We start from the raw sequence: 19,284 nt of genomic DNA on the forward strand, positions 1-19,284 counted from the left end.
AACCTGGATGAACCACCTTCCCTGCTATACAGCAGACAAAATATTAAATAACACCACATCCTATGTCTTTACTGCATCAAACCCACAGATAATTTAGTTCCCAAAAGCTTACCTGTCTTCTAGATTAGAAACTCAGCATTACAAATCTCTGGATATTCTGCACTTCCAACCAAAAGCTGTTTGCCTGCCAAAACGCTGATTAATTAAATGACCTCTCATCATATTTCCAGTCTTCTTGTTTGTGGATGTACAGCTGTGCTCCGAGCATCTTCTTCACGCTCAAAGCCAGTGTCTTGGAAAGTATAATTTGGCATGAATTTCTCAGTCTTAACAGGTAAAGAGACTACCCATCTCCAAATAGTACAGCATCCTATGAACATCCCAGAGATGGTCATAAAGAAGAAAAACCCAGCACTAACAACCAGAGCAGTGCTGTGAAAATACAACCCACATTAAAACTTCTACCTAAGAAAATCTGGTGGGGAAACTTGGATTTTCCTTATAAACAAATATCCTCAATCCAGCTGGCAGATTTTAAATCATCTAAAGCACTCTTTCAAAATGTGGACACCAGATTGTATCCTACACCAACTGAATCAGAATCACTGGGAGGAATCAGGCATGAGGATTTTTTCAAAGTTCCCCCAAGTGATCCTAATGTTCATCTACAGTTAAGAATGATTGATCTAGACCAGGGGCCAGCAAGCTTTTTCAGTAAAGGGCCATATCATAAATGTTTTATACTTTGTGGGCATTCAGTCTCTGTCACAACTACTCAACCCTGCTAATCTGGCACAAAAGTAGCCACAGACAATAATATGTAAATGAACAAGTGTAGCTGGGTCCCAATACAGCTTTATTTAGGAATACTGAAATTTGAATTTTATTTAACTTTTACATGTCACAAAATATTATTCTCATTTTAATTTTTTTTCAATCATTTCAAAATGTAAAGATCATTCTTACTTGCAGGTCATACAAAAATAGATGGCAGGTCAGATTTGGCCAGGCCATAGTTTACTAACCCCTGATCTACACTGCATACGGAATACATTCTCCTTAATCTTCAAAACAACATTTGCTCAGTGACTCAATCAGTCACAGAAAAGATTCTCTTCAATGTATGGGTACCTTCAGATTCAAGTTGTTCCAGGCCAAATGAGGCAGCTGTATTAACACGGCTAATGGATGGAACAATGGTTCTTGTCTCAGAGGGTGCCTCAGAATCAGAAAGTGCTGGGAAAATGCTGGGTGCTTCCTCCAATATTCCAGGCGGAGTCACTGGAGAGCCCATAACTGGTGTGAACAATTCCTCATTTGGCCCTGTGATGGTGTCCATTAGATCTGTCAAACACAAGAGATAGGACTTGACCCAAAGATGATCATTTGGGGAAATGTATACATGTATTTTTTTTCTTTTTAAGTAACAAATGATTAATGAAACCAGTATCTTATATACAGTAAGTTTGGCACTTAGGCCAGCTCCCTCTTCCCATAGTGCATCAATCCAGCTATGCAAGGCAGACACTTTACCTTCCAGGAAAATGTATTGTCTCAAATCAGAACTTTCTTTTTAAATTTTAATACCCCACTCATTCCATTGACAATACTATGGATTTTGCAGAATTTTAGATAGAACGATGGAAAAGATAGAAAATTTAACAAAAAATTATTAAGGGTGCCCAGGTGGCTCAGTCAGTTAAATATCCAACTATTGGTTTTGGCTCAAGTCATGATCTCACAGTTGATGAGTTCAAGCCCTGCATGGGGCTCTGTGCAGACAGTGCAGAGTCTGCTTGGGATTCTGTCTTCTTCTGTCTCCACCCCTTCTTCGCTCACACTCTCTCTCTCTCTCTCTCAAAAATAAATAAACAGTAATAAAATATGTTTTAAAAATTATTAAAATATATGCCAAGAACTACATTTTCATTTTAATTTTTTTTAACGATTATTTACCTTTGAGACAGAGAGAGACAGAGCATGAATGGGGGAGGAGCAGAGACAGAGAGGGAGACACAGAATCCGAAGTAGGCTCCAGTCTCTGAGCTGTCAGCACAGAGTCCAACGCGGGGCTCAAACCCACGGACCGCGAGACTGGGAGACCACAACCCGAGCCGAGGTCGGACGCTCAACCGACTGAGCCACCCAGGTGCCCCATGCCAAGAACTACGTTTAAAAATTAAGCCAAAGAGTAAGAGTATGTGTCTAGGATATGCTCAATTTCAAAGCAGCCAGATTTAGCTCCAGGTTTTCCCCTATATAAAAAACCCTTGAATAGTATTATTTTGCACGTCTGGTAGATCATCAGGATCTCTGAGGTAGTTTTTTAAAAATCGATGTTCATGCTTTCCACATATCTTAACTTACTGAATCAGAATCTCCTTGGTGGTGAAGACCGAAAACTATTTTTTTTAACTCCCAGGATATGGATTCACAGGCTCTCACATCCATGGCTGTTAAGAGTATACATTGGTACAACCACTTTGGAAAACAATTAGGCATTGCCCCCTAAAGTCAAACATTCATACCTAGAGCCCAGCGATTCAGTTCCTTGCTAATATAACCAAGAGAAACTCTGTACATGTACAATGGAGAATATGCAAGAGAATATGCATATGGCAGCAATCAGTGTTCACAATAGCCAAACCTGGAAATGACCCAAATGCAAATTGCTAGAAGAGACTGGATAAAGATTAGATGCATAAATTGCCATCTATTTTCATAATGAAACATAAACAGTCAAAACAAAAGAACCACATTAGGTAAATTTTAGCCATAGATTATTAAGTAAAACAAGTAAGTCCCAAAAAGGTTATCTCCAGCACAATGTTGTTTTTATAAAGTTAAAAACTACTGAAATGTTTAAATGCATAATTTTATGCATTTAATAAAACTAAACTAGGGGCGCCTGGGTGGCGCAGTCGGTTAAGCGTCCGACTTCAGCCAGGTCACGATCTCGTGGTCCGTGAGTTCGAGCCCCGCGTCAGGCTCTGGGCTGATGGCTCGGAGCCTGGAGCCTGTTTCCGATTCTGTGTCTCCCTCTCTCTCTGCCCCTCCCCCGTTCATGCTCTGTCTCTCTCTGTCCCAAAAATAAATAAAAAACGTTGAAAAAAAAAATTTTTTTAAAAAATAAAAAAATAAAAAAATAAACTAAAAGGAATTCAAGGAAATGAGGAACACAAGATTCAGGATGACAGTTACCAGTCAGAGGAGGAAGTTGAGATATAGGATTACATGTAGGTTACTAACCAGGCCCTACGGGTTTTTTGGAGAGAGAGGATTAGAAGATATTTATTACATTATTTAAAAAAAAAAAAAAAAAAGGGGCGCCTGGGTGGCGCAGTCGGTTAAGCTTCCGACTTCAGCCAGGTCACGATCTCCCGGTCCGTGAGTTCGAGCCCCGCGTCGGGCTCTGGGCTGATGGCTCAGAGCCTGGAGCCTGTTTCCGATTCTGTCTCCCTCTCTCTCTCTGCCCCTCCCCCATTCATGCTCTGTTTCTCTCTGCCCCAAAAATAAATAAAAAACGTTGAAAAAAAAATTAAAAAAAAAAAAAAAAACTCAGCTAATAAATTAAGCCTATTTACTTAGACCAACAAATAATGAGACAGAGACATGAGGTCCAAAAATAATTAAATAATAATTTTTGTAATCCCCAGGCAATTCCGATAATCACCAAGATTTGAAAACTTTGCTGTCCTTAAGATATCAGAGCATTTGAGGGCCTCCTTTATAGAAAGCGCTTTGTATACATTATTTCAAGTCCTTAAAATAACCTATAAGATAGGTAGGCATGGTGCCTGAGCGGCTCAGTTGAGTGACTGACTCTTGATTTCAGCTCAGGTCATGGTCTCCGTGCTGAGCATGGAAACTGCTTGGGATTCTCTCTTTCCGTCTCTCTCTGCCTCTCCCCCACTCGCACACATGCACTCTCTCTCTCCCTCTCAAAATAGAAAAATTAGCTTCAAAAATAAATTAAATTAAGTTAACATAAAAGACAGGCAGGGGCATCTTTTGGGTGGCTCAGCTGGTTAAGCATTCAACTTCAGCTCAAGTCATGATCTCACAGTCCATGAGTTCAAGCCCTGCATCAGGCTCTGTGCTGACTGACAGCTCAGAGCCTGGAGCCTGCTTTGGATTCTGTGTCTCCCTCTCTCACTCTTCCCCTGCTCATGCTCTGTCTCTCTCTCTCTCAAAAACAAATAAACATTAATTTTTTTTTTTTTAAGATAGGTAGACATTATTTAAAGATGCACAAACCAGGCTTAGAGACATTAAGAAACCTGCTTGAGGCCACAATACTAGTGAGGGCCAAAGCTGGGATTCAAACCCTGGTCCTCACTGTTTTCACTCCACCCCCTGGCTCCTAGCAGCCAGACCTGTCAAACAAGGAGAGAGTTCTCAGGAAGCCTGGCCTTCACAGGCCCCAGTGATGAGCCACCAGGAGACTTTGCTTTGGGAACTAACCCCTCATCCTTTTAGGCTTTGCCACATCTCCCCAGACAACAGAGCGTTCACCTGCATTTTCTGTTCATTCTCTAGGTTAGTGGAGGCAAATGGGGGTACATCTGCCTCACTCATTCTATTCCTTATTAACTCAGAAAAGATCCACCCCCAAAATTCTCCCTCCCTTACAAACCTTCCAGAGCAGAAGTAACTTCAAAAGACAGAGGCGTGGCCGCAGTGGAAAGTGTCGTGGCCAGAGGCTCCCATCTCCTCGACAGCTGAGTAACGGCAGGAACACCAGATGTGGTGGAGGGGGGCTCTTCTCCTTCCTCAATCTTACCATTTTCTCTGGTAACCTCGAGGGTAGAAACCTGCTGCTCTTGTGTCACCAGTGATAAAGTGGCTTCTGTTTCTTGAACAACTGTTGTCATCTCTTGAGTGAGGATGTCTTAAAAGGGGGAGATACAACATTTTAAAATAGACAAATTCCCTGCCTTAAAAAGTCACTCTATAATTAATAAACTGAAAAAAAGAAAAGAAAATATCTATTTCAGGGTATGGGAAAGCAAATGGATCGCTCAGATACAAAATGCCAGTAAATAAATGTTTTCAGTGTTGCTGCTTTCAGGAGCGATGAATCAATCTGAGACAGAGATAAATACAGTAACATAAAAAACATAAAATAAAATACAAAACAAACTTGGAAGGTCAACAGCTGAGCTCCCTTTTATGAATATCAACATAACCAGTCTGTGAAGAAACAAATTATACAGAACTAAGTTATATTCAAAAATTCTCGGGGCGCCTGGGTGGCTCAGTCGGTTGAGTGTCCAACTTCAGCTCAGGTCATGATCTCGCGGTTCATGAGTTCAAGCCCCGCATCGGGCTCTGTGCTGCCAGCTCAGAGTCTGGAGCCTGCTTCAGACTCTGTGTCTCCCTGTCTCTCTGCCCCTCCCCTGATCACACACTGTCTCTCTCTCTCTCAAAAATAAATAAAGATTGGGGCACCTGGGTGGCTCAGTCGGTTAAGCATCCGACTTCGGCTCAGGTCATGATCTCACGGTCCGTGAGTTTGAGCCCCGCGTCGGGCTCTGGGCTGACAGCTCAGAGCCTGGAGCCTGTTTCAGATTCTGTGTCTCCCTCTCTCTGACCCTACTCCGTTCATGCTCTGTCTCTCTCTGTCTCAAAAATGAATAAATGTTAAAAAAAAAAATTAAAAAAAAATTAAAAATAAATAAATAAGTAAAGATTAAAAATAATTTTAAAAATTCTCAGAAGTATTTATATCTATTAATTTTCACATTTGCACTTCTGAAGGGGAAAAAGAAGTTAGCATTTTGAATAAAAGAATAATAATTACAGTAACTCATGTTTACTGGGTTTCTATTATATGCTACAGACATGTACTGTTAAGTATATTGTAAGCATTATCTTATTTTATCTTCTAAAATGTACTAAGGGGAGATAGGTACTAATACCATTCCATGGAAGCCATACATCATAGCAGTCAAGAATGCCGGCTTTAGAGTCAATTTGCCTGGGTCTGAATTCTGGCTCAGCCTCTACTAGCTGTGTGACCTTGAACAAATTCCTTAGCATCTCTGGGCCTTGAGTTTCCTCAGCTGTAAATTGGAAATAACAGCAGTATCTATCACATAGAGTTGTTACCAAGATTAAATTAGATAACACGTGTAAAACTTAGCACATACTCCAATATATCAGCTATTATTACCCACTTTACAATTTAGGTTGAGAGAAGCCTACATAGTTAGTGCTCTTAACCACTGTGCTAACTATGCCTGTCACATTAGGTAGAAAGTGAGTTAAGTGACACAATTATGACTAAGGAGCATATTCAATAATCAAAATAAGAACCATATAATCATCAAATTCATTTTACATTTTAGGCTGTATTAATACAAGCTATGCAATTCTAATACATAAGTATCAGAGATTCACTTATGCAATGAATAATCTGGAACCGTATGACTTAATGCTCCAGGAATATCTTAAACTGTTATGGAAAACTGAAGTAAACTTCTTATTCAGTCACATCTAATATCTTCATGGTAATGGAGACCCAACTCTCTCAATGGAATTTAACAACCAACTTACAAAACATTTTCTGGACGCTTCTACGAAAACGTACAGTATACTAAGTCTTTCGGTCCTTAAAAACTGAACTGGACACGTAAAATTCAATCTTACCATTTTAATTCAATCTCAACACTTTTATAAAACACATTACTAATTTGAAATTTCCATTAACGGAGCTACTGAGCTGATATAACAAGATGAACATATTCCAAAACAATTTGGAACGAGCATAAGCATGTATACTAAGTCTATCCTTCCTCATGCTGTTATCTGACCAACTACACATAATAAAAGAAAAACATTATCTGTCAGCAACAAATGTAAGGCTCATCAGCTCATAACAGTCACAGATATAAAGGCCAAGAGGAAGTAGTACAGTATTAAGCCAACAGAGAGAATTCATCAGTATTGGGGTTTTTTCTTATTTCTAGAGGAATTTCTTTTTGGGAAAACAAAATCAAAGAACTCAGGTGGTTGGGGCGCCTGGGTGGCGCAGTCGGTTAAGCGTCCGACTTCAGCCAGGTCACGATCTCGCAGTCCGTGAGTTTGAGCCCCGCGTCAGGCTCTGGGCTGATGGCTCGGAGCCTGGAGCCTGTTTCCGATTCTGTGTCTCCCTCTCTCTCTGCCCCTCCCCCATTCATGCTCTGTCTCTCTCTGTCCCAAAAATAAATAAAAAACGTTGGGAAAAAAAAAAAAAAATTTAAAAAAAAAAAAAAAAAAAAAAAAAAAGAACTCAGGTGGTTAATGCTGTTAAGATAAATATTACCGAAAGCTTTTGGTAAGAAATTATCAGGTATGTGAGTATTTTTTACACCTATATGTAAATAATATCCTATATTGTTTACTATACCATTTAAACATATAGCTAGTTCTTTAACACTTTCCTGAATAGTTATACATTTTCATAACGACATGTGTGAAAACTATCAGTCTATTTCAGGGTTTCTCAGCACTACGGACACTCTGGATCAGAAAAGTCTTTGTGGTTGGGGGGCTATCCTACGTGCTGCAGGATGTTCACAAGCCTCTTTGGCCCACTGGATATCCTGGCACCTGTCTGTTATGACAACCAAAAATGTCCCCAAAATTGCCAAATGATAGGGGTGGGGACAAATTGTTTCCTGTTGAATGGCCTACATGCAGAGGTTGTATTTGGGTGTAATTTCTACATAAAATACATTTTGTATTTGTTTACTTCTGCTTTTCATCAAAACTTAGAGAACTTCTAAACTCTCACTCAAAAAAAAAAAAAGAAAAACATAAAATGAGACCTAGAAGTAATACAACGCTATATGTCATTTGTACCAATTTTAAAAAATAAGAAATTCAAATCAAAACCTTCCCAAAGTTTATTTTTGTTCTTTCTTTCTTTCTTTTACCTTTCAATGTATGTCCCAATAGTTGATGCGCCTCAGATTCATATTCCGAGATGGAGACAGTGGTCTCTATGAAAAACATAGCATCATTCTCCTTAGTGGATTCCATGAAGTCTGCAGTATCTTGGAAGAGGGTTACAACAGAGACTTTCATATCTTCCATCAAACTCGTGGGAGTAAAGGAACTTTGATCCGTGAAGGCAGACGATCGCTCCTCCCCGGGTGCCATTAGCAGGGCTGTCCCCATGTGGGTTTCCCCTTCTGGCTGCCCCAGAGCCACATCTGCAACCTCTGTCAAAGGTTCACCCTCTTCCATACCTTCCATAGCATCGTTATCTGTTACTCGGGCTGTCTGAGACGTTGCCATTCCCACCTGGGTCTCCATATTGTCTCCAAGCTTTGGGATCTTTATCTGGCTTACACTCTCTAATTTAGTGTCATCCCACTCATCACTTATGACAGAGGCAGCTGGAACAGCAGTGCTGACACTCACTGTGACTCCTGGGGCTCCCAGCGGCCTGTCAGTTTCTGGCTCAACACTCAGGGTGTACTCAGAGGTTGTGAGCCAGTGCTTGGTGGCGGTAGTCTGGGTATGATCAGCTGTCATCTGCAAAGGCTTCTTCCTATCAGGCATGGGGCTTCCAGGCGCCATGCCTGCTGCGGGCTCAGCACCAGGGGAAAAACTTGCCCTATGTTCTGCATCGGCTTCAAACTTCTCTGTCCTTGGACTGGTGGTCAGCATTTCTTTAGTATTCACATCGGAGGAAGGGAAATGTCCCAGACTAACTCTTTCCTGACTTTCAGTTGCAAACAACTGATGATCCACATGCTTCAGAAAACCCAGTGTTGCTTCTGTGGTCCCTTCCGCAATGGGCTGAATGAGGGTACTACTGAAGAGTTCCTCCTTCTCATCCATATTCAGAGGTGCGGTTGCAGCGGTAGGGTTGGTTAGCATGGCCTTGGAGAGTCGGCTTTCAGGAGACACTCTCTCTGGCTGGCTGGACCCAAACACTTCCTCCTCCACAGGGATCACTGTCTCAGTAGCAGTGTAAATGTCAGGACTATTAGGCTGCATAAGCCCAGTTCCTACTGGATGAGCTTCTTTGTTAATAGGAAATACTTTATTTAAAGATGTTGCTGATGGCCCCGCTAACACTATCATTGGATCTTCAGAGACTACCAACTGGGGAGTGCACTTTGAAGTAACAGAGTCATTTTCTGGGTCATCTGTGTTCATCCTCTCTGGCTGCCCTGTTTCTGCAAGACCATGTGCTATCTCCCTTCTTCCCATTTTGGGGAAGGCCACGCATTGTGTGGCAACGTTGAGAAGTAGAAGGCCACAGAATGCCAGACAAATGTGCAATACAATTGGTCTGCTCATAGTGGAAGAGAAATGTGCACATAAATTGGCAGAGTTGACAATTCCAGTAATTGAGTCCTGCGGAAAAATAAAGCATATCAAACTGTCATGTAAATGTATTTTGTAAATAAGCCCCTTTAAGTAAAGTCAGAAGTTAAAATCATCTCCTTGGCGTGGTGCTCAGAGATGGTATGGAAGAGATGGCTGTTCTAGTTCTTTGTACCTTTGAGAACTGGATAACCCAGTTCATTTTTCCCTGCTGAATTTTGCAGCTGATTTAACTTGAAGCTCTCTGGAAAAGGCACACAGAGTTCAAGGACTAAGTTCATTGTTTCTTTAATGCCTATTTGAAAAAAAATTACCCTTGAAGTCACATTTGCAATATTCTCCCCAAATTCCTCTATTAATCACATAAGCAAATGACTACCAAAATGGCAATATGTCCAAGATACAGAAAGTAAACCTTACATTTATTTACATTACATTCAGAGATCTTTCAGCTATGGTTTAAAACTTATAAGACATCATCATAAAACACTGAATACCAGTTCCATGCAAGAGTTTTTTAAAGTAGGGGCGCCTGGGTGGCTCAGTCGGTTAAGCGTCTGACTACGGCTCAGGTCATGATCCCACAGTTTGTGGGTTCGAGCCCCTCATCAGGCTCTCTGCTGTCAGCACAGAGCCCACTTCAGATCCTCTGCCCCTCCCCTGCTTGTTCTCTCTCTCAAAATAAATAAATAAACTTTTAAAAAGAGGTTTTTTAAGTATGTAAATGATTTTCATTTAAAATTCCTCTTTAGGGGCGCCTGGGTGGCGCAGTCGGTTAAGCGTCCGACTTCAGCCAGGTCACGATCTCGCAGTCCGTGAGTTTGAGCCCCGCGTCAGGCTCTGGGCTGATGGCTCGGAGCCTGGAGCCTGTTTCTGATTCTGTGTCTCCCTCTCTCTGCACCTCCCCCGTTCATGCTCTGTCTCTCTCTGTCCCAAAAATAAATAAAAAACGTTGAAAAAAAAAAATGTTTAAAAAAATAAAAATAAAATTCCTCTTTAAAACACTTAAATGATTTCTTTTCTCTGTAACAACCATAAAAATTAAAGGCAAACCCTTGATGTTTCAAAAACTAAGGAGTAGACATGGTAAAAGAGTTAATGCAAATTGGTGTTTTTAAGAAAAAAAACTTTTTAAGAAAATGAAATACATTTTAAATTAGCAACATTTCCTGAATACACATTATCGTTAGAATAAGATTTGTTGCATTTTTTAAAAAACTACTCACACTCTCATTAAAACTAAAACTATAGCAAAACTACTAATCCCCCCCCAAATTTATGAGTTTCGGGGTTTTTTTTTATCTACTTTGCTGTTTGGGCTCTTTCTTTTTCCATCATCAGAAATCTCTCAGATGCTGTAGATGTTCTAGGAAATTAAACCTAAGAATGAAAATTCTAGAATAAAAACGTAATCTTTATAAAAGTTGAATTTTTTTCTTTCTTTCATGTGTAATCATTAAAGTATTTGGGTTAAGCACATAATGTGCACACATAAAGTATAAAAAGTAAGTTTTCATTGGTCCGTCTCCCCTTAAGAAGCTCAAAGCTTCCCTGTTTAGTCTGTAGGTCTTTCTGAGATCAAGAAAAGGTCAAGTCCTTACAGCATGATCTAGACAGGTGAAGAGAAAACAGAAGGCTGAATTTTTGTACATGAAGAAAGTGGAGGGGCGCCTGGATGGCGCAGTCGGTTAAGCGTCCGACTTCAGCCAGGTCACGATCTCACGGTCCGTGAGTTCGAGCCCCGCGTCAGGCTCTGGGGCTCTGATGGCTCGGAGCCTGGAGCCTGTTTCCGATTCTGTGTCTCCCTCTCTCTCTGCCCCTCCCCCGTTCATGCTCTGTCTCTCTCTGTCCCAAAAAAATAAAAAACGTTGAAAAAAAAAAAAAAATTTAAGAAGAAAGTGGAATCCCCAGATTTGGAGCTGAGGCTTCCTGACAAACCACCAGCACCACATGAATGAGTCACCTTTGAAGTCATCTTCCCAGCCCCACTCAAGCCTTCAGACAATTGTAGCATCTTGACCATAACTGCTTAAGAGACCTTGAGCCAGAACCAGCCAGCTAAGCTACTCCCAAATTCCTAATGCACAGAAGTGGGATGAAATTATAACCATTGATTGCCACCACGTTAGGGACAATTTGTCACACAGAAATCTTGAATCCACAGTACTTTGGGAGACTACAGGAATGAGAAGATGTCATGAGGTGCCATGTGCAGAAAAGGACCAGCACATATCAAGGATCATAAATTTAGCAACAGAAGAAAACTGAAGCCAGAGGTGACTAGGAGAAATAGAAGTCACTACACCCCCTCAAGAATCTTCAGAGATAGTGAGAGGGATGGTAAGTTTCCCTCTATGTGGGATGAGAGTCTGCAACAATTTTATTAAAATATTAAATGACATACAGGGAGCTAGCATCATTTTAAAAGGAGAGAATATGGGAAAGATACTTGAAAAAGGGGGACTAGCATGTGCCAAGACATGTCAACATTCTGAACATCAGTTATCATCATACTTTAGATGACCCCTAAAGAATCCCACTTCGTAGCCAGGTAACACATTTAGTAATAGTATCTGGCTTGCTGCCCCCTTAAGACAAAAATATAGGGGGCGCCTGGGTGGTTCAGTCGGTTGAGTGTCCAACTTCAGCTCAGGTCATGATCTCACAGTTTGTGAGTTCAAGCCCCTCATCGGGCTCTGTGCTGACAGCTCGGAGCCTGAAGCCTGCTTTGGATTCTGTGTCTCCTTCTCTCTCTGCCCATCTCCCGCTTGTGCTGTCTGTTTCTCAAAAAATAAATAAATAAATGTAAAAAATAAAATTTAAAAAAAAGACAAAAATATAGAAGCACTGTAAACAAGAATGTTCACCGTTGATGAAACTACATCTTTGTACAACTTGAACTATGAAACATATGTAAAAGCTAAAGAACACTCTGATTTATTCAAAGAGCTGCCCTTTTCTGAACAAATATTTTTCCCATTCAATGAAATCTTACTAAACATCCCAGACAATGTAGGGTGTGGCCTAAAAACTTGGTCTACATGATCCCATGCTTCTGGATAAAAACCTGAAAAAAACACGCCATCATGAATGACAGTATTATTTAGAGGGATATGGACTAGAATGAGAAAAACAATTCCTGAATCCTAGCTTTCTTGCTACTAGAACTTGCTATGGGATATTGTGCAAATGGCCTCAGTTTTTCCTTTGATAAAATGAGGAGTTAAACAAAATAATCTTATAAATCCATTCTACTTCCATGAATCCATTTTTATATTTTATCTATAGGGCATAGAATTAAAATGCAAATGTTTTCATGTTCCAACAACTGTGCCATCAAGTAGGCAAGGCACTCTAATGACTGGATGGATGTTTCACATTTTATTTATATGTTCTAGAGTCATGCAGACTGAGAGGAGAATTTTATAAACAACTCAGATTTGGGGAGTCAAACCATAGAGATTTAATATAGCCTCAATTGCCTTTCCCAAACAGAATATTCCTTTAAGGTTTTATTTCCAGCTAGATCTCGAGCTTTAGAATTTGTGCGAAGGGAATTCTGCCATTGCTCTCAAAGACTTTCCTTCTGTAATTAAGTGTCAGACACCTGCTTTCTAAATCCAACTACAGAAAAAATGGGGGTGAACTGCAAGCCTACTCTATGTCTGTGTATTGCAGCCATATGTTCCTTCTCCCCACTATTCAAAGCGATGCCCGAACTTTAAAAGAAGCAGAGAAGACAGCCTATAAGAATGACAGCAGGGAACATGCCTGCAACTCAGATAAATTGGTAAATGACCTTCAAGTTCTAGGCCTTTCTCCATCTTTCAAAGCACAAGTTCAGACAGCCACTCCCATGAGTATGGTGTCCTCCACTGAGAGCTGCATGACGTTAGCGAATAAATAAGAAAAGGCTGACCGTTGTCAACACAATGGCAATATTTCTAAAACTAAATAATCATCTGTGATCATCTATCACAGGCTGTAGGCCTTTTCTTTTTTTCCTCGACATGTACCCCCTCCCTGGCAAAGTGCCTGGCACAGAGGGAATGCTCAGTAAATATTGACTGAACAAACAGAGGAATGTCCAGAGCCTACTTTTCTGGGGAAGGAGAGGGTGGGGAAATTTAATTGCTAATTAGTACTCTGTGTCTTCGTTATCTTAAATGAACTCAATTGAAGAACATTTAACATACAAAAGAATATTTCTCTAACTTTTCTTTCACACCATGGCTGCTCCTTCTTTCTACTATATCCATCCATGCACATTAATTCAGGTAAATAAACTCTAACCAAATTGCTGATAGTGGTATTGGCTTCTAATAATAGCTTGAAAAGCATGCCTTTCAGAACAAATCAGTAGCACTTTGTCTATCATTTGCTATCGGGGTATCCTCATGGCTCGGCAGTCCGCTGAACAATTTACTGCATTTCTGCCACCAGTGGGCAGATAAGCTGTTCTGTCAACCATTGTCTTTGATCTTAAATAGATACAGTCCAGAACCTGTTTCTTTGTCAAGTTGAGGCACAGTCAAGTTACAAAGACAAATGAAAGACAACATAAGAAGATACAGATTTAGCCGTCTTGCTAGATTTAATAACCAGGATTTTTTTAAACGCTTTTTCAACACCGTTTCCAACTGGAATGTCTACTGCTGATTTTGTGTGTTACCAACATGTAGACACAGAAGGGAACCAGCATGTTAAAACATTCTCATCACTGGCAAAGTTCCTTTTTTCCAAAGGAAATGAGTTCCATGGGTAGTATGTAAGGAACATGAACATTGCCCTAAGAGTACTCAAGACACAGGAGGCCTATAGAGAATGCCAAAAAGCTGGTAACAATCTGCCTGATATTTTCCTTTTTTGGGGATAAACACAAATACCGTAAGTAGCTGGTATAGAGTTTGGGGAAGAAAGCTGCCTCATCTTAGATTTTCACTGTCCCCTGGAAGAAACTTGGATACCACCTCAAACGCACCGTCTTCTTCACCTAAACTTTGGTGTCATCCTGAACTCTTCTCTATAGTCTAGATTTCACAACTCCTGTGGATCCTTCCCCCATAATGTCTCTTGGAATTGGCCTTCTCATCACCTCACTGGACTGTTACTATTTTAATTGCCTTTCAACCGATGATCCTGTTCAAACTCTCTTCTCTCCAATCCATTTTACACAATCCAGATGGCTTATTCTTAACAATAAAAATGACAATAACCAATCAAAAATGGCCACCATTTGGAGGATGCTACATGCCAGGTGTTGTGAGTGCCTTATGTAAATTACCTTATTTAATCCTAACAACAACCTAATGAGATAGGCTCTATCATTATCTCCATTTTTTATTAGCTGAGAAAGGGACAGGTTTACAGAGGACAATTAACCTGCCTACGTGAGCGTGCTAGTTTCTGAACTTGTGAATTCTGTCAAACTTCATGTTGCCCCCTTTTGCCCAACGCATCCTTTAATGTCACGAAGTTTACAACCGCCAAATTCCGTATCTATAAGACAACCCACACCACTAACTCCACTACAAACCATCACCAGCCGAGTATATTGCCCTCTCACCTGCCATCGTCATTCCAGGTTCCTAAGTTTTGCTCACAACACTGCACTAGCCAGAACACTCCCTCCTTCCCTACCCAGGTATCTAAACCCTGCCGCCTTCCCCCCACATCCTGTTTACTAACTGCTGTCACAAAAATGCCTGGCCCAATCTCTTCCCATCCTTCTCCCAACTTCTCTGGCACAAATCATCACGTCCGTAAGTCTTGCCACCTCAAATGAGATTCGGTCCTTTGCGTGCAAACACTGGTGTTTTAGCTTCCTTTGTCTGCCATATAATTACTAATAATGGTAGGCATGGAGAGGAGGTGTTCAATAAATATTTGCTTCAGTGAAGCGAACGTAAATAACTGTTTAAGAGTGTGAAAAAGAATGCTCAGAGTCTCCATTTTATACTGTAAGATTTTCAATGAAATTGCATGGTCTATCCATGTCTAAATGTGTATTTTGTTCAGACCTGGCCAATTTTGGCTACTTATTCCATGTATCATTTTAATAATAGTAATAATTACCTGCATTCTCACTTCTGCTATATTTTAGGTTTTCAGAGTTAATGTCATTAAAAAAAAAATAGATCAGCATTTACAAGTGACGAGTCTCAGAGCTTCAGGTCGACTTGCTTCCCAATTATCATCTCATCTTTTAAAAACCTGTTAGCGGGGTGTCTGGGTATCTCAGTAGGTTAAGCGTCATACTCTTGGTTTTTCAGCTCAAGGTCATGATCTCATGGCTCGTGAGATGGAGCCTCACATCCAGCCCTGCCCACATCCAGCCCTGTGCTGACAACACGGAGCCTGCTTGGGATCCTCTCTCTCTGTCCCTCCCCCACTTGCTCTTGCTCTCTCTCTCTCTAACGCTCTCTCACACACACTTTCAAAATAAGTAAATAAACTTAACAAATAAATTAAAAATAAAAATAAAAACCAATTAGTGATTCTTTGATTGATGAGGGGAAAAGGAAAACTCTGTCCCTTGTTTGTGTCTTAATTATCTTTCCATTTTGTACATCCCCTGATCCTCAATAATTAACTTGTCATTGTCTTACCTTTTTAATCCTTAAGGTTCTCTTGCCAATGCTATTTAATTTGTCTAAAGCCAAGCTTATCAAGATTCTGACCCTATTGACCCAGCTGTGGCACATGGCATTACGGTACCCCATTTCTGACTCACTGTGCTACTGATAACTGTCATTGGCCTAATATATTGGCTTTAAGATCATCTGGACCTCATCATCCTTCACTTTAAATTGAGTAGCTGGAATGACAGAGGATCCTTTCAGCAGCATGTTTGGCCACAGTGGAAGAAGGGAGAACAGAATAACTAGAAAGAAAAGCCTGGTTCCCTAGGAGCAAAGCAGCATCAGTGCTGACAGGGAAGAGGATGAGTAAGCTGGGGTCAAGAAGGTTACACTGGCAACTACCAGCAAAGTGCTTTACCATCCCCGCAGACCACAACTAGGTTATACATACCGAGCCCAAGAGCTTTGTTCTCTCCACAATGCAGCACTGCAGACCAATGAAGATGTTAGTGCCTGTGGCCTCTAGTGCATCATCCTATCCCTGGGAAAAGAAGCTGAACTGAAGATTTAAATACTGGCTTCAAGTTCCAGCTCTACCTTGGGCAAATCACTGAAACTCAGCTGCCTTGTTGCAAGATGGAGGTAACAATGCTCATTCTGTTTTCTTCAAAGGGTGGACAAGAGACAAAACATGATAACAGACATGAAAACAGTTTGAAGAAAAAGTTTTAAGTATCATTCAATTTAAGATATATTAGGGTGATATTGACATACGATCCCCTCAAACTACCGAAATGTGAGCAATTTGAAACATCCATAGTGTCTTTTTTCCCTGTAGATATTTCCATGGAGCTTCCTCCTTCTGTTTCTCACGTAGACAAAGTGACCTGGGAATTGCCTGATGGTTGCAGAATCCTATCCTAATCCATCTTGGTCAACAAGCTCTTCTCCATCCATCATACAATTCTCTTCCATGACCCGATTTGACATGGAGAAAGTAAACCCGATTTTACTGGAGAAAGTAATCCCCAGGTAGACATTTCAAGGAATAAACATAATATCTCACATTTCAAGCTGAAACTTGATTCAGATACTTTTCTTACAATCACCCGTAAACACAATATGGGAAAACAGGATTGACCACACATCTTAATTACAGAATGAGTTTTCATTCTACAGAGATTAAACCCAGCTTCCTTATGTAAGGAAAAAAAAAATTCAACGAACAAAAAATTCAATTCCATACACAACTTTTCAGGCAAACATCTGCTAAATAAAGAATAAGTACACCTTTGGTTCAAAAGTGGAAATTTTCTGTAACAGGTAAGCCTATCTTCCCAATCTGGTTCTATCTATGCATTAACCCATTTCTGTAATAGCAAATTATGATATTAAAAAGTCTAGCAGGAAACACCAGAATATAAGATAAGGAGCCTCCTATGAAAACAAAGACAAATCCATTTTTCCCTAATTGGCTCTGTTGCCGTAGCTACCTTAGACTTGGTGAGTCTTGGGAATTTTGTGAATAAACACAATCAATATCAAGTCAGCCGCATAAGTGCTTGGTTCATTATTATGACAAACCCAACAGCTCTACCTTAGGCATATGTGTAAGTCAGATCACTCTTAAATCACTACTGTGTGTAAAAGCGGCAATGCTGTGCTACTGTGAAATCTAACCCCGGTTTTGAGTTTCTTTCAATAGATACTACAGAGGGTTTCTGCCGGCAAGTGAGCAGAAATCAGTCAATGACTTTAAATAAGCTTGGGTTCAATAATACTCCTTAGAGTCCAACAGCATCATGTGTGATCAAGGAAATACACTAAAAAGAAGGGGAGACAGGCAAATTCTCACCACACATGTTGCTTCCTAGAGAAGTCCTTCAGAGCTCTATGGATGGTTTTGTGAACCACTCCTGCTCCCCCTTAAGTTTGGAACTAAAACTTCCAGAGAAAGAATGCAGACACTTTAAAGCATCCTGTCTTCTCTCCTCTGCACAGAAATTAGGTGCTAAGATCCCGGCAGGTCCTTGGGCTCGGCTCGGGAAGGCAAAGATTTCTCATCTTTGAGAACTCCAAACTCTTGAGAGTCCTATATTTTGTTCACCTCGGCTACCTTCAGCCAGCTCACCAGCCATGGCTTACATATTTGGAATCTACGCAGGTCGGGCTCTGTCCGTGACCAGGAGGCACATTTGCTATCTAGGCACCTCCAGGCAACACCTCCCAGCCATTCCGTGGTCTCAGGCAGAGCCTGACCTCCTCCGTGTCTATCCCACAGGCCCTCTTTCCAATTAAGCGACCTTTCCAAGCAGCATCCTCCTGCCGTGTCCTGGAGGACCGGTCAGGGTCTGAGCAAGGAGGTTCCGTGACATTTCTGCACTAAACACTCAACTGTTGGTCTTCTGCAAAGTAGCAGAACACATTTCAGTGGCCACCGCAGCCCCCTTTCGCTCCTCGGCTGCTGGACACTGATTGGCATCGGGGACACAGCGATCGATGCTCTCTGAAAGGAGCTGATCAGAGTCTTCAGGAACTTCTCTACCACCGCCGAGAGACTGGGAGGGGAGGGAGAGAAGAAAGAAAAGCCCACACAAAAGCAGCCAGCCCTGCAAGCCCCGCCAGCACAAAGGCCCGCGCGCTGGTGCGGAGCCGGGAGGCTGGGCTGGAGCGAGGAGTGCGGCGAGTCCTCCGAGGCCTGCGCGCCGCGCCCAGCGCGCCCTGAGCTGCCCCCCGCGCACCCCGCGTCGGGGCACAGCGTTCCGGTGGGGGCTCTGGGCGCACGCCTGGAGCGCCCCGGGCTGCCGCGCTCCCCGGACCGCAGCGCTCCCGGGGCGACCCCGCGCCGCCCCGGGCTCCGGCTCCGTCTCTGCGCGGAGCCCCGTCTGCAGGCGCGGCCGCCCGAGCGGCAGGAGCCGGGCCCGTGCTCACCTGTGCGCCTTCAGCCGAGCAGCGCGCGGAGGAGAGCGGCGGCGCCAGCGCTGGGCATCCCCGGCGCGGCCCCTGCAGCTGCGGCGGCTCCCTCAGCCGTCTGGGACGCCAGGAGGAGGACGCTTCGCTTTGTTGCTTATTCATGAGGCCGCGACGAGGGCTGGGGATTGGGCGGCGGGGAGATGTGCTCGCCCCGCCTCCGCTGGCACCGACACCCTATGCCGACGCCTCACGCCCCTAGGCGCGCACGTCCCGGCCTCGGCTCTCGCGGCCCGAGCCGAGTGGCCGGGCTGGGTCCCGCTCTGGTCCGGGCTCCTTGGACCCCTCCGGAGACACCCCCCACCCCACCCCAGTCCTGCTGTCCCTCTTCGAAACCTGGCCTTCTGTGGCAGCAGTTCCTCGGTGCCTTCGGCCAGGGCACTGTTTTCGCTGGAAGAGCCGAATTTCT

The 19,284-nt window shown here is 42.3% G+C and overlaps 1 protein-coding gene across 1 annotated transcript in view; it reads right to left on the minus strand.

The window, feature by feature from the left end:
• The window catches only part of ARMH4 (armadillo like helical domain containing 4), a 132,098-nt gene extending 113,126 nt beyond the window's left edge, over positions 1-18,972 (minus strand). The window contains exons 1-4 of the mRNA XM_058739165.1: positions 18,837-18,972; positions 7,920-9,354; positions 4,637-4,891; positions 1,132-1,344 (exon numbers count right to left, since the gene is read on the minus strand). Coding sequence (XP_058595148.1) covers positions 1,132-1,344; positions 4,637-4,891; positions 7,920-9,297 — 1,846 coding nt within the window. The 5' untranslated portion in view covers positions 9,298-9,354; positions 18,837-18,972. The remainder of the gene's footprint in view (positions 1-1,131; positions 1,345-4,636; positions 4,892-7,919; positions 9,355-18,836) is intronic.
• Between the last annotated feature and the right edge of the window lie 312 nt (positions 18,973-19,284).

Source organism: Neofelis nebulosa, chromosome 7 (assembly GCF_028018385.1).
Source record: "Neofelis nebulosa isolate mNeoNeb1 chromosome 7, mNeoNeb1.pri, whole genome shotgun sequence".
In the NCBI taxonomy this organism is placed as follows: Eukaryota; Metazoa; Chordata; class Mammalia; order Carnivora; family Felidae; genus Neofelis; species Neofelis nebulosa.